At 34.8% G+C, this 15,496-nt stretch overlaps 1 protein-coding gene across 2 annotated transcripts; it reads right to left on the bottom strand.

Annotated features, from left to right (window-relative positions):
• Positions 1-276: 276 nt before the first annotated feature.
• On the bottom strand, positions 277-13,499 carry LOC105158677 (zinc ion binding/nucleic acid binding/hydrolase). 2 transcript variants are annotated; one of them, XM_011075507.3, is made up of 15 exons: positions 13,313-13,499; positions 12,969-13,128; positions 11,703-12,175; positions 11,494-11,604; positions 10,502-10,766; positions 10,344-10,406; positions 9,185-9,259; positions 8,960-9,078; positions 6,911-6,981; positions 6,743-6,830; positions 5,910-6,050; positions 5,607-5,830; positions 3,659-3,941; positions 1,252-1,485; positions 277-1,089 (listed from the first exon to the last, which is right to left on the bottom strand). In XM_011075507.3, exons 1-15 carry the CDS (start codon positions 13,418-13,420, stop codon positions 643-645), a joined length of 2,862 nt encoding a protein of 953 aa, XP_011073809.1. In that variant the 5' UTR covers positions 13,421-13,499; the 3' UTR covers positions 277-642. The 2 variants fall into 2 exon arrangements, with proteins under 2 accessions (XP_011073809.1, XP_011073810.1); XM_011075508.3 differs by having other exon boundaries at positions 3,659-3,932; positions 13,313-13,498.
• Positions 13,500-15,496: the final 1,997 nt, after the last annotated feature.

Raw genomic sequence — 15,496 nt, 5'->3', positions numbered from 1 at the left:
ATGTTGGTTAAGTAGCATGCAAATACAGAACAATCTCCTGCACAGGTTTCGGTGATGTCATGGCCGTAGCCATTCTTGTGTACAGCCACACAGTTACACAAGAATTAAATTAAAACAAAGGAATATAAGAGAATCAGAAGAACAATGAAATGACCACCTAAAATAATCAAATTATAAAGGGAAAATAGTTGTGCATAACTATTCTTTTCTCAGATTCTTAGTAAGTTTTCTCAAGTTTCTTAAAGGAGAACTAACAGCATAAGTGATTGCAGTGAATTATGAAAATAAATTCCATTAGATATAAAGTGATGGTTTATACTGTAAGAAGTTAGGAACTGCAATTGTCATAACAGCAATTGTGCTCTTGGATGATATACAACTTGTCTTAGAGCAACGGCTAAAGAATAAGAGAAGCCAGAACTGGAACCAGTTCCAGGAAGGAACAGCAAGTTTATCTGCTCTTATCCAACATTTCAACACCGATGTAAATGGATTTAGTGAGAACTTCCCAAAACAAGCTCTGTAGAACGGAACATACATCCTTAGGTCCGAATAATCCAGAGGTAAGTCATCCACCGCACAGCTTGTCCAACAAAAATTGGACTTGATTTGAGAGTTAAAGGAAAGCAAAACAGGAATGCATCATGATGGTACTGGAGGCGGAGTAACCTTGCAGACCTCAACATTGAAGCCACAGTCCATTAGAACCAGCAACCATGCACGCTGTTGCTCTGAAAGTCTATCTCTGGGGCCTTTTACTTCTACAAGCTTTGCTTCACCTCTGTAGCAGTCATGGAGACGCCACAGCAGTAAGTCCGGCATACCACTAGACCAGCTGCGGTAATCTTGAGCCAAATGCCGGCAAATTGATGCAAGGCAGTGACCACCAATGCATTTAACAGCTGCTCGTAGATCAGCCAATGAGTGCTTCTCCCAGTTCACTCCTCGACACGCTGTTCCAACATGTGATTCCCATGATGTGATAAGTATCTCTTCTGCCATTCCATCTTGAATTTTGTCCAGGAGTTCTTCAATGAGCCCCTTCCTCACTTCATAAAAGCTATCAGTCTCCAGATCCAAGGGTGCAGTCTGCAAAGAGAAGATCACATGTGTGCATATAATGATAATTATGAGAACGATAAAAATGAAAAAGCAAGTCAGCGTGTTAGTCTACAAACTTTGCTTCAAATATTCAAAAAGCTTTTTCTAGATAGCCTCTAGGAATAATATTGTCAGTTTTACTTAGCATACCTGAAATTTAGTGCGGAAGACATTTGGTATATCAGCAAAAATAATATCCCACATCAAGACCCCAAAAATTGTTAGCCAAATTCCACTTTCTGCATGAACACCCTGCCAACCACCTCCTTCCCCAGCATAATAGTGTAGTGCAAGCTGTTCTACTCCACATTGTTCTCCATCTTCACCATAAAATATGCTTTTCATCCCTGCTTTACAATTCAATGGTCTTCCTTGAACATGAACCTAAATTGCCATTGGACCAATAGAAACAATTAAATCAAAGTACAATTAAGAGGGTGTTTGACTAACCTTATAAGATGTTTTAGGAGTGTAAACACATTAAATCTTTTTTTAAAAATAAACTCTTAAAGTATTTGGATAGATAAGATATGACAGCTTATAAGATGTCAAGTATTTGCCATAATAAGTTCCTAATATCATAACAATACCAAAAATGCCATAAAACTAGTTGAATTTAGAATAATCTAAATAGATGTTTCTCACTTGCGGAAGACACATTAATATGCGAACGGTAAGAGTGAAATGCAAACAAATTAGCTACCATAGTTTTTGTCTCTTGGATGTAAGACTTAAAAAGAACATAAAGTGTGTTTAGGTGAACTTATAAACTCCATAGAACATCTTATACGATGTTTTAAAACTTATAAGATGTTACAAAGTGTTTGGTAAATTTTTAGGAAAGGAGCTAATAGATCCAAAACTAGGATATGAGGAGCTCTTCGAGCTCCTTCAAAAAAAAGTAAGGAATTCCCCAATTTAGTTTCAAAATCTTAACAAGTTAGTTCCATATTCTCCAACTCAATTATAAATTTGTCATTAGTAACATATTGTAATCTCCATGATCTTATTTTATCCAAACACATCAATAGCTTCTTTATAAAATAAGATAACATCTTATAAGCTAAAAAGACATCTCAAATATATGAACTTATAACATCTTATAAAAAGAATTTAGCCAAACACCTAGAAAAGATGGGTTCAGCTTTTTTTGGCTTTTGTTCTTTTGAGAACTTATAAGATTGTAACCATCTTATTTAAGAATGTTATAAGCTCTTTAAGAAAAAACTTACATAACAGTTTGTAGAACTTATAAGATCTCAAATATCTTATAAAATATTTTGAATAGCTTATAAGCTCAATACCCTCCAAAACAAAGTACAGGTTACTCATGGCAAATGACACAAGATTGACACTATTAATATGTTACACTAAAATTACCAAAACCTCCCTAATCACAAACTACCCAAATGGTTGATTGCCGTGGTGAGAATGTTGTTTGCCAGAAAAAGATTGCTCGCGCTACTGTTCAAATTATTTTAGACAAAATGTCCTCGGCTAATTGTAATTTCTCCAATATTCAGAAGATGTAAAGTTACCTTCTTATATTAGTTCAATATAAATGGGGCCTAGACATGATTTAAATAAAACTGTGCGTTTATAATTAATTACAAATAATCTGATATTTTCTCAAATTTAAATTCTTTTTAGATAATAATTTGTTCTATATTTATTCTTCTTTCTATCATAAAATCAATTTAAGTAAACATGAGCACATATTTGAAATCTATTGCAATCAAACAAAACTTACTTAAACTAATATAATCTAAAACTTTAAGCTACTTATCATGATTGACATGAATGTTCAATGGAATGTACTATAGGAAAACTAAAAAACATAACTAAATTCAAATTTAAATAATAAAATAGAAACTAGTTTTGCAAAATTGTTTCTTGATTGGGAAATTATAAGATAAGGTAGTTAGTAACAGAAAACCAGAACAGAAAATAAGTAAAATCTCATATTCTTCCCAAAATTGATCACCTAACCATGAAAACAACCACCCACCAAGAGACACTCTCCCCTCATCCTTACTGTCCATCCAAGCCTGCCAGTAGCAACCACCCCACCAGCTTCAGTTCCAACCCCACCAGAGTCTCAACCCAGCATACCCTCACTCACACCCCAACCTCCCGTACTGAACACACCATCCTGCCACCCCCAAGCAACGAACACATATCCACCCCTTCCCATCTCAACAGCTCCCTCTCCCCACCTAATCCAATTCTCCCCTGCCACCCATCGTCCCACCTTCACCTCATCCACCACCCTTCTTTCCACCTCCTCCACCCGCTTGTTCTACCACATCCATCCACCACCTGTAGGAGGCCAATGTTGATCTGCAGCTAGGTTTCATGTGGTAAGGGGACCTAATGAAGGAGACTAGGAGATACATCATGGTCCAAAATAAGATTTTGTTGTGTTCTAACTTTTTTTTTTATTTTTGGTTTTGTTTAAATCTACTTGTCTACTAACTAGGCCAAACCTAATGGGGAGTTTTGATTATTTACCCAAGACCATACGAGACCAAATTTTGGCATTTATATTAGCATCTACCTCAAAAATATTCCTCTTAACAGACTCAGAATAACTGGGGATTTTCCAACGCCTAGGTGGTTTTCCCAAGCGTAGTACTCGTCTTTGCAGGGCTACTCTTGAACCGGCACGAACCCATGGATCAAGTAAACCATCTTCTGCAACTTGCAGGCTCTCATCTAGACGCCCCACATGTTCCAAATCCACAGACAGTCTTAAAGTCCAATATCCCCTTCTTCCATCAAAAATAAATGCATCCAACAACTGCCTGAGTAGATTGATGGCATCAATGTACCTGCGACAGCTAAAAATCATACTTCAAGAGAATGCTTGGTAGCAGCAAGTACACACAAAGGAATCTGAGTTCTTTATTACATGCAAAGAGCGAGCAGTAAGCCCCCCCCCTCCCCCCTCCCCCCCGTAATACAGAGAAACATCTGCAGGAAAGCTATATGGAGACCTTCCTCTACATAAATTCAGTATGCCTGGCAAGTATAAGTTTATGTTCCCTTTACAAGATTGGTGAAGGATGGAGGTTGTTCCAATGGCAATCTAGGGATGCTTAGTCATTTCTTGTTCCAATTATTGTTAGATTCTTACTTTACCGAACTTCTCTTAGGTTGTGAGTGATGTATTTGGAGCTATAGAATTCAAATTCTTAATAATTTTTTAAACTTGCTTCAATACTATCTCATGTTACAAAGGATTTCAAATTCTTAATAAATTTTTTAAACTTGTTTCAATACTATCTCATGTTACAAAGGATTTCAAATCCTTAAACTCCATTTTGAACTATATTTTGTGGCATTTCGATGGATTTCAAATCTATTTACTATGAAGTCATTTGAAAAAATTTTCATAAATTTAATTCCTTCTTTCCAAATGTCGCATTATAGAAAAACCTCAAAAGCTGATACAGTTCTGGAAAGAATGATAATCTCTAATCTAACTCCGTAGCTCAATTACACCAATGAGAAGTAGATGATAAAAGCAATAAGACACTAGGAAGAAGAAAGTTGGATGTTAAACAAGCTCCTTCAGCATATTCCCTTGCCTAAAATCAGCACGATTTGCTTTCCCGTTGAAGAAATTTTAAGTGAATACCATCAACTTTACACCTAAAACACACACAGTTTATGATGTAAAAGTTTTTCAGCAATTTTAGTAAATTAAAACTAGCCATCCGGTGATATACTCTGTCCCAAAACCTGTTGCTCCTACATCTTTTTTAGAATATTCCAAGATAAGGCTCTATTTATTAATATGAACTTTTTCCCAAAACTATAATATCACTATAAGTAATGATGTGAATCCATTAACTGTATACCACTATAAAGGGAAAGAATCTTGAGATAGTGAGACTTACATTTTTTCTGAACTATCATCAAAAACCTCTTTTCAAAGAGAATTAAGGAAATAATTCTGGAATGGAGGGAGTATTTCATAATTTAGAATCCTTATTACTACTTCAATCAAGAATATGGCTACACATAATATAAAATAAAGCCTGATCAAGTTGTCATGTGGTGTATGTTATTCATTATTATTAAACCTTTTAAGGTTTACGCCCTCTTTTCTCTTTCATTTCTCAATTTTAAGCAATCTTTGAAAATTATAAAGGACCTATAAGTAAAGCTCAACCAGTTCCTTATTATCTCTAATAGTATCTACCTAATAATCTAGATCATTTAATGAGATGTAATACGATCTCTGTCCTGCTTTACTTGGTCCAAAGCTTTGGCTGCCCAAATAACTAAGAACTGAAGATGATAGATTTGGTAAAATCATTTGCCATCCCATTCTACACCTATGAAAATTCATCTTCAAGTATAGTATCAAGTGACTGTTTCTCATTTTTGCTTAACAAAGACGAACTGGAAAGCAATTGGTATTGAGAATTCATCAGTTTCACGGCTTCAGGGAAAGAAGTACAAATGGGTAAAAAAAATTATATTTTAAACAACGTTACCTCTTCTCACGCTCAAAAAAAGAGACACCTAATAAGACCACTTTAGAGTAGACCCAGGAGGCTGAATAGTATGAGAAGAAAGCAACCATTGCTCCACCACTTGAACATTTCCCCTCTTGCAAAGCAATTGACATGCGAGAACTGGAAACCTCTATGCATCTTAAAACCAACTCAGAGTTGTTCTCATCAAGAGATTCAACCATAATTTGTGATATTTCAATAGCCTGCAATCATCAATTACCCTTGGTAAGTGTAGACACATTCTGATCTGAAGTTCACATATCAAACAAAAATAAAGCATACCTCTTCATAAGAAAGCAAGTCTCTCCTATTTGGAAAGATTGGATCTGAGATTATACATGTATAAGCAGGAAACTTCACAATTCCCAAGTCCACAAATAAAAATGCAGACAAGTCCTGCTCTCCATTAAGGAAAAAAAGCCTCTGCATGAGGAAAAAAATTAGATTACATATGTAACCAAAATAAGCAAAGGTGGAAGGATGTATATTTGGAAAATGTTATAGTATCTTATAAAATGGTCGTCATAAGCAAGAATTAAGCCCAATTTGTCGACTCAAATTTGCATTGGGAACCTCATAAGGCTGAAGCAAGATAGAAAAATGCAATACAATCAAGCTTCATCCTATACATAACAGGAGAAACCTAGATTGCTCTCATTTCAAATTTTATTCCTGTCTAGGGCTATTGAAAATGACCACAATGATAAAACAAAATAGAACGACTTGAAATTATCACTAATTTCTTCCCTCATGATTGCTTTTACTAATTACACAAGGCACAACCTTTAGTGGAGAAGTTGCTTCAGCCTTTTTACATTTTGCTTTCAAATATTCCTATTAGAGTTTGCAACTTGCTATGTCATTGGAGCATGTATGTGTGTTGTCCCTTTATTTTGACATGATAAATTAACAGCAGCAGTTTGTTGAATCAGCTTGTTTACTGTCTTACTCTAGATTTGATAAGGTGTTGGGTAATATTGTGTCTAAAAGCATTCTCCTACTAGAACAGTAAGTTGGCAACAGGAATCCTCAAAACATTGCATATAGACAGACAACAAATGCACAACTCTGTGTAGACTAAGTGACCAACTTAAGGCAAAATGGAAGAAAATTACCTCAGCTCGCCACATTAGAGATTCGGCCAAAGGAGATACTTTGATACAGGACCCAGTTATAGCTAAAACAGAACTTCGGAGCTCAGGGCTGCATGAGTTGTTGAAACCCAATCATGTGAGAGATACATTGAAAATTTGATAGGCACATGATGAATAACGAAAATTTACCTTACCATATTCTTGCTTGAAGATAGAAGCAAATCAATCATGTCCTGCTTTCTTGTGCTACGATCACATTTCTGAATTACGTGGAACCGAAGAGAATCAACAGTTAGCAGGAAACATCAAGCAGAGAGTTGTTAAAAGCATTAGTTGTAAAAATAATTCAAATTATCTAATTTTTTTATAAATGTTCTATTGGACGTGTTAAACACCAATGCTTATCCTTCAGAGGACGAACCGAAAACCAAGGAACCTAAGCCTCTTGGATGTGTCTCAAGCATCAGCAACTTCTGCTAGAATCTTCACTAGTTTAAAAGAAAATATGAGAAAGTACACAAGTTATATTTTAATTTTGAAAGACATAAGAGCTATTAAATATCTAATTTCTTGCCACTCTCATTAGATCAACACTACATTTTAAAGATTGAGGGGGAAAAAGAACTCCTGATACCATGAAAAGCAAAAGCAGATTATATTGTCCTATATGACACACAATAAGCAAACTCAACTGGATAGAATAAAGTTAAAAACCTCAGCCACTGTATCAAATTATGAACAGTTACCATTACTTAATATGGTAGCAAGATGAGCCCCAATTTTTACATACTTGAAGAAACTGCATGACCAAAACTTTCTGCACAAACGCTTAATTTTCTTTTTTCAGAAATTCTTCAAGTCAAAAACTTCAGATGAAAAAGCACTTTTCCATATACATGTGATGACGAAGAAGGATGAAGTAAAATAGAGAACTCAACAAAACAGATGTTTGTAAACCCGTTAAATTAATGACGCGAAAACATTTGGGGCCCGTTTGGTTGTGTTTTCAATGAGATTTTTCCCACTTTTTACTATTTGGGTGGTTGGAATTTTGTTTGGTCAAGCCATTTTCATTGAGAATGCATTCCTATTTTAATTCTCAAATTTTTGAAATTATAGGTCACATGGGTTTGTCATACTTGTCTTATCTTGTCAGCATGTCTTTTCTTGTTTCAAATCAATTAAAATTATTTCAAATGGCAAGACTCACTTTGATTATTTTATAATTTCACATATTCAATCAATTTGGTCATCTATCACATCAAAAATACATATATCTATATTCAACATTCTCACACCTATATACCTACATTTGGAAACAACTAATCCAAACATATTCTCAGTTTTCGCACAAAAACCAATAAAGCTTTTCTACCCATTCCAAATGTTGGAAACTGAAAATGAAAATGAAAACACAACCAAACGGGCCCTTGGCTTTTTACATATGGATTTCACATTCAAAACTTCCAAAGGTTGTCTTGATGGTCCAGACATGCAAATCACCACATGGGCTAAAAAGTATCTGGCCCGTATCTGTCCACACAGGAGGTCTTTTTCTATGTAGTCATCAGAAGCCAAAATCAATTTAGGAGCAAAAACCATGGATCAGCCAAATCTAGAATGAACCATCCAAGTTGCTCCATTGTGTACAAATTGCATTACGGAATAATGACTTTAGGAGGCATCAATTATCCAGAAAGTAGGGTTAACGAGTGTCAAGCAATGGGTATCATGATTTCTCTTAGAGGGACCATTGATAAGATGTCATGTAAAGATCTCAGCATGCAGCTGAAAAAGACATGCATCCACTTATTATCAAGTTGCATTTGTTAAGCATTCAAAGTTCCAAAACTCGACGCAGGAAAAATGGTGTACAAAAGAAGGAAGAACCTTTAAAGACAAACAAATAAGTCTTGGTAAATATACAGATGGTCAAATGAACCGAATAGTTCAAGGGACTGCATAGATTATAACACAACTAATATTTTTAACAATGGAGAAAATTTTCAAGGTAACAGTGATAAATAGCCACTAACAACCATTTCCAACCAGACTCGAAGTTGAAAGGTAGGCTTTACTCATTAAAAAATAGCAACTATAATAAGAATTGCTTCAGCTGCAACATAAACATTGGTGGATGAACCAAAGCCATTATTTGATGTTTTCATTCAGGTGCAACAAACATGACTAAGCATTATAAACATTACAGTGAACTAAAGTAAACCACAGCCAAAACACCTTGTTAAGCATGCGCAAAACTTCCCGTAGCTCATCAATGTTAAGTATGTTTAGGACCTCGGCTACACCATCGTCCTCTACATCATTCCTCCATGCAAGGGAACATACATAGCGCGTTTCTACATTATGAGAACATCGACAAGCTTTTATAATGTTCAATTCAGAAAAAGAATAAGGAGACTGAATGATATTACTAAGAGTGCAAATAAAATAATCGACTTTTACCTAAGAGTCCCTTTATTGCTAGGTGGCAATCAGCTATCTCAGGGTATGAAATATTAGACACCCGAAACCAGGGCCCTGTGAGAGAAACCAACCATCTCAGAGGTTATCAAATAACATGTCAATATGCAAAAACTAATTTTACTTATTAAGAGAGAGAGAGAATTGCAAATTGAACTCACATCTCATTGGAAAGTTAACACATAAAAGAAAAAACTAAATCTAGCATCCGTCAAACTATGATTGCTGCTTCACATGAAAATAGTTTTCAAGATATGTGCATCCTAAAGCCATTTTCTTAACGGACCCAGTCCATACGCTTTTCATCATACAGAAACAAATGCTTCAAATTCAATCGTCAAATTTCTTAAAAATGTTTGAAAATAAGACATGTACAATTGGGTGGTCCAATGTTCAATAGCTAGGACCGGAAAGATTCTAAAGTAAGTCCACCAATATTATTGCATGCTACCGTTCCATGTCCTGCAATGGTGATACGACCATACAACCATATCATTAAACAAAACTAGAATCCATATTAGCTTTTACTTCTAAATGTCTATACCACTTGATCCATGTATTAACTATATCCAAAAACATATCCCAAATTAAAACTTAACCTTTTTTAACAAAGAATAGATTTTGTTGCCCACGCAGAGTGAACTTCCCTTCAAGCGCAGTAGGATAGCATGGAAAGAACATTATAGGCATCAACGTTAGTTTTTCCAGAGTTCACTGAGCCATCAAATGAACAATTTCTATGTGTTTATCCCATGCTAAATATTGCATATGGGCATCTTTCCACACAGTCTATCCAATTTTTCGAGACATCTATAAAGCTACTATAAATACAGAAAACACAAACTGGACAACTCCAAAACCATGAACATACACAGCTACCTGGGACTCCCTATACAAGGCCGGCAAAATCATGTTCATCATGCACAATTCGTTGTACGGTCAGTTCCCAGGTTACTTTACCAACATCAGGGGTCTTATGTTTTAATCATACCAGTCACCTCTCTATAAAACAGATTTTTTAAAATAAGGGACAAGATAAGATGCTTTATAACTTGGCTATATAAGCAAGATGTTCGGGACACAATTATTGAAACCCAAGAAGCATACTTGACTGGAAGAAAATGTGTGCTTAGCATAAAACCTTTGCGTGTATAAAGTCGAGCGAAGAGTCTCTGGCTATCATCTGGAAGCAACTTAAATGCTTCTGAAAAAGAGAAAATGCACAAACCTCATCATGAAATTCTGAACAAATAGATAAAACATCATGTAATCAATGATAAATAGTGCTTAATATGGTACCTAGGAAAGACATCTCTCTGGTTGTAAAAAGATGTCGATTATTCTCCAAAACATCTTGTATAAGTAGTACCAGGTTGCGTTGATACCTGGTCATCCCCGAGGGATTAGTTTTTGCAAGTTCAGCAACATGTAGAGCTTGTCTCCATAGAGACTTAATCTCTTGAATGTTTGCATCTGATTTTTTATTACATATTTGCCCATTTTTGCATACAATCTGAATTGGGACTGCAGCATGAGCATCTTTTGGTACAGAAATAATACTGCCCTGTAAGTATTATTAGGAATTAAAAACAAGTTACTCACAAAAATCAAGAAATTATTTGAAAATTTGCAGATCATTTACATTTTAGAACTCTGCAAGTATTAGGTGATGAGTGGGTTCCTCATGCCCTTATGGAGTTATGGTGACATTTTCAAACCTCCATACAGATAGTGAGAGAGGCAGACATCATGATGGCAATCAAAAGACTCATATCCAATATCCTTGGTAAGTTGATATACTTGAACTTCAAAATTGGGGCCAGATTATGAAATCATCCAACAGCCTCCAAGGTTAAGAAAGTTTAGCTGTTGGCCACTTTCAGTCTTTTCAACCCGTTCTTTTGATGAATGCATAATTTTTCAACACAATATGTAATCTAAATGCTATTTTCTTCTTCACCATCGTAATTAAGAAATGGATGGACAAGATAGGATGCCAGTATAACTAAGATATCATTAAGAAAATAAAGAATTCCATCTCAATCCAGTCATCAGAATAAGAAAGTAGAGGAAAGGAGATTCTCAGACACTTCAATCATGCATTAGTTACGGAACGTAGTCAGCGGATAAGCAAGTTGTGCATGAGAATAACACCTAGCAGCGTAAGACATCATTTTTTGTATCTTGCAAGGTCCCAATGGAGAAGACTCACAAATAGAAATGACTCTTTGGCAAAAGAGAAACTGATTCCATAGTGCATATTATGTACTCCAATAATAGAGCTTCATTACCTCAAAGGTCAAGTAGAACTTGTCAATCAAAGGAGACAGATATTGGGCCAACTCCCGTGGTATATAACCCAGCATGTTATCATATTCACAATCACAACCTGCATAAAGTACCTGGTCAAAGGGCACATAATAGTCTCTTATTAATAAATCAAGTGGACACCACAATAATAGAAAAACTAGAAAAGAAAAGGGAAAAAAAAAAGTTAAACCTTAATTGCATTTGGATCCTTAGCATTCTCAGGGTCTCTAGAGAGGCATACCCTTGATTCAGTATCCAACTCCTTCCTACTGCCGTACCTACGGCCAACAATATAAGTTGGAAAAGAAACCTTAAATATGTCATGATCATCAAAATACTCCTTCACAACATATTTAGGCCTCTCAATTTCCGAAACTAATGGCAGTGAGGGAACCTTATTGTCGGCAAAAGCATCAGAAACCAAATCTTCTACACCACTTGCAAATGGATTGTTTCTCAAAGAAACCTCTTCAGAACTAGCCAACTCATTTGCATTATGAATTAAATCGCAACTGCTAATCCTGTTGAGGTCACTTGTAATAACTTGATCTCCTTTATCATTTTGCCAATTCGAATGAACTTTGACTTTAGACCTGGAAAAGTTGAACTGAAGAAGAGTAAGCTGGCTCAGTTTCCGTTTACTTCCTTTGGCAAGGCACTCATCTGAAACCATCAAATGAATAATGCACATCACAAAATCATAATTTAAACAAAATAAACACGGAACAAAGATGGATAGCTCATAACACGAGAAACTCTTTATTATAGCTTTACAACTTTTTCCAGCTACACAATGAACTGAAATGAAATGAAACGAAAGAGAAAAGGAACAAATAGACAAAACTTACAGCACAAAACTGCACAGCGATTGAAAAAAAATGAAGAGAATTCAATAAATTTTCAACCATTGAGCTCAGTTTAACATTTTGCTTAAATTCATTGACTAGTTTCAAGAGCTCTTTATAAATCAAAAGCACTTAATCTCCTGTCAACCTCATTGATCAGAGCTTTGAAACATAAATAGCACTAAGACTGATACTTCAGCAAATAAACATCTCCTGCTTATAAGTTATAACTACCTTGTATGGCAACAAGATAAAAAATGTTAAAGACTGAAAGTACCTCTTCATCACATGCAACACATCATAATCAAATCATATGCATATTCTTATAGTTAATCCTGATTGCATCAGGGAATGAGCTCAAATTATATAACAAAGCAAAAAGAGAGTAGTAGAAATAGACCACCAAAACTAAATACTTCACGAGTGGCATAAGTAGACAGATGAAGAGACCAGAGTCAGCAGTGGCAGTATTCCGCCTTACGCCCAAAAGCAATTAGCAGTACAATATTTCTTTGTGAAGGGAAAATCTCTCGCAGCATACAATAGTCGAAATAAATGATCTAAAATCCGAAGCAAAAACATGCCAACGTATAGTCACAAATTTACGAGACCTAAATGAGAATTGATGAGGGTATTATCCAGGCCCCGAAGTTGGGTTCCACAGACAGGACAGTTCACTGATTCCACCATGTCACCACCACCACCACTCGCTGTTTCCTCCACAGAGTTTCTCTTGACATTTTCATCTTTTTGACACGGACTCAAACAACTCTGGCATTTTGGAAAACCACGCCAAAAATAATTTCAGCAGAATACAAATATAATATAAATGTATACATATGTGTGTGTGCTTATGTACATATATATACATATGTAGATGCATAAATTAACATATTGGCCAATCGTGAAAACTTCAATATCAATGAAATTGGCATATTTTGAAATGATAAGATACCTGAAAGGAAGAAGAAGAGGAAGAGGCGGAGAGAAAGGAGCGGCGGTTGGGCAGGTAACGTCGCCTTTTGCCGACAACCCTGAGCAAGCTCTCGCGCCCGGTCAGCATGCTCTGGTATGGGATGGAGCCCTAAACGTGCGGAATCTTATCAAATTGGATGCCATATCAAATGGAATTACAATTCATTTCCTTATCATTACATTATTTGGTTTCACATATTATATTATGTGATATTTAATGTAAAGTGCATTGTTGTTTTACTGCGCATTAGATATTGTCTACTGTAATAACAGGTGTCGTTTATATTTTATTTATTTAATATTATTAATTTTATATTTTGTTTTTAACTGATAGTCCAATTGCTAATCAGAAAGTTGATTTTTGAATAATATTAGAAATATTTAAAAATTAGAAAATGTAGGAAATGTTTGTAAAAACTTAAATTAAGTTGGAAAAATATAAATTTTCGCAAACAGTCGAGTAGATGGCTTCGACATTTTCATTTTTTATAAATTACAAAAATTGTTATTATTATTATGCTGTATATTTTCATGTTTGATAAAGCTAAAGTCGTATTGTCGTAGATGTCATTTATATTTTATTTATTTTTTTACTAAAACTTTACTTTCATTTTTTACTGAATTTTGTGTTTTTAAATAATTTTTCCAACATTATTTATTGATGATATTTTATTTTGATTAGCAAATGTCTAATCCTTCACAAGAAAAATGTATATGCCATCAATGATTTTGAAATGCTAAGCATTTTTAAATTGAATTTATTTTAATTGAAAATTTTCTGAATTTATTTGATTTTAACCACTTCAATCTTTATTTAATTTAACCCATTAAATATTTGAATTTTTTATATATTTAATCTATTCAATATTTGAATTGTGGGTGACGTGCTCTACGTTCTTTTAACCCATTTGATTTTTTTTATTTTTTATTTTTTATTTTTAAAAATGTAAATTTCATAAATAAAAAAAAAAAAGAGAGGAAGTACCTTTCTAACTTCCAAAGTCTGTATAAAACAGATGCTTGCAGAGAAAATTGCAGGCCTTCACTAACAATCCAATGTCTAACTTGCTTAAGTACCAATCTATCGACTGCTCTTTCGGGGCTGAAACATCTTAGAATCGTTGCCTATTTCGGCTCTATTCGACCTGGTAGACAAGTGAGACTAGAAGGGTTGATTTTGCACTCACTGCACGTTCATTAAGATGTATAGTGGGTCGAACCCATATAAAACTGGCACAGACCAACCCAAAAAGGTTCGAATCAGGATTGACCCACTTTTGTTGTGTGGTCAATATTGGATTGATTTAGAAATCGAGGTCCATCTTATGGACTGATCCGATTGAGTCTCGGATCATGTCCAAACCAAACTCGATTAGGCTGAATGTACCTGTTTTATTTTTATTTTCTTATGAAATTAAGATTTTCCTTTGAACAATTACTTAGATGTATGGTTGTATTATGAAATAAACTAAATAATAAATTAAATAACACAAAAAAGAATTACGACTAGAAAAAATAATAGTTAAGACTATATAATAATATATAATAAACTTAAATAATAATTTGATGAATAAGCTTACAATAATAAACTTAGATGATAATAAATTCGAAAAGGACTTGAAACAAACAAAAAATGCTAATGAATTAAAGTGCCCAAAATTTAGAAGTAGAACAATAACGATAATAGTCTTAGAGATTAAAAAGTATAAAAGAGCTATTAGAATAATCAGTTTAGGAGAATAAAATAGAACATCTATATATCATGTATTAGTTTTTCAATAAAATGGTCTGGCAGGTCCTGCCCAAGCTCGGCTCAAGACTAGGTGGTCTTGAGCAGTTGAGCCGACTTGGTTCCAAGTTTCAATACCTGCAACCAGCCTAAGTCCAACCCGTTCAAAGTGGGCTTGGGCCAATCTAGCTAATTTTTTTTATTAGTTCAATTCGATTTTGAGTGAGGCTAGCCCAACCCGATCCACTGCGCATCTTGACTCTTCCACTTTCTACTCGACTACTACATGTCCTGCTGACACTCTAAAAGTGTGGAAGCTGAATCGAACCTCCCCATGCAGAAAGGTTAAACATTGCCTTAAAAACTTGTATTGAAATAATAATTAAATGGGAGTGTGTTTCCTCCCTTTACTCTGCAACAACACATATACTTGGT

Source organism: Sesamum indicum, linkage group LG3 (assembly GCF_026168435.1).
Source record: "Sesamum indicum cultivar Baizhima isolate 11 linkage group LG3, ASM2616843v1, whole genome shotgun sequence".
Classification (NCBI taxonomy): Eukaryota; Viridiplantae; Streptophyta; class Magnoliopsida; order Lamiales; family Pedaliaceae; genus Sesamum; species Sesamum indicum.
This window is presented reverse-complemented; position numbering and strand designations above follow the sequence as displayed.

Coding starts and splice junctions, on each gene's coding strand:
- LOC105158677 (XM_011075507.3), bottom strand. CDS start 13,420: ATGCTGACCGGGCGCGAGAGCTTGCTCAGGGTTGTCGGCAAAAGGCGA. Junction 10,767..11,493: donor AGTTCTACTTGACCTTTGAG/GTAATGAAGCTC, acceptor TAATACTTACAG/GGCAGTATTATTTCTGTACC. Junction 1,486..3,658: donor TTAAGAGGAATATTTTTGAG/GTAGATGCTAAT, acceptor ATGGCAATTTAG/GTTCATGTTCAAGGAAGACC.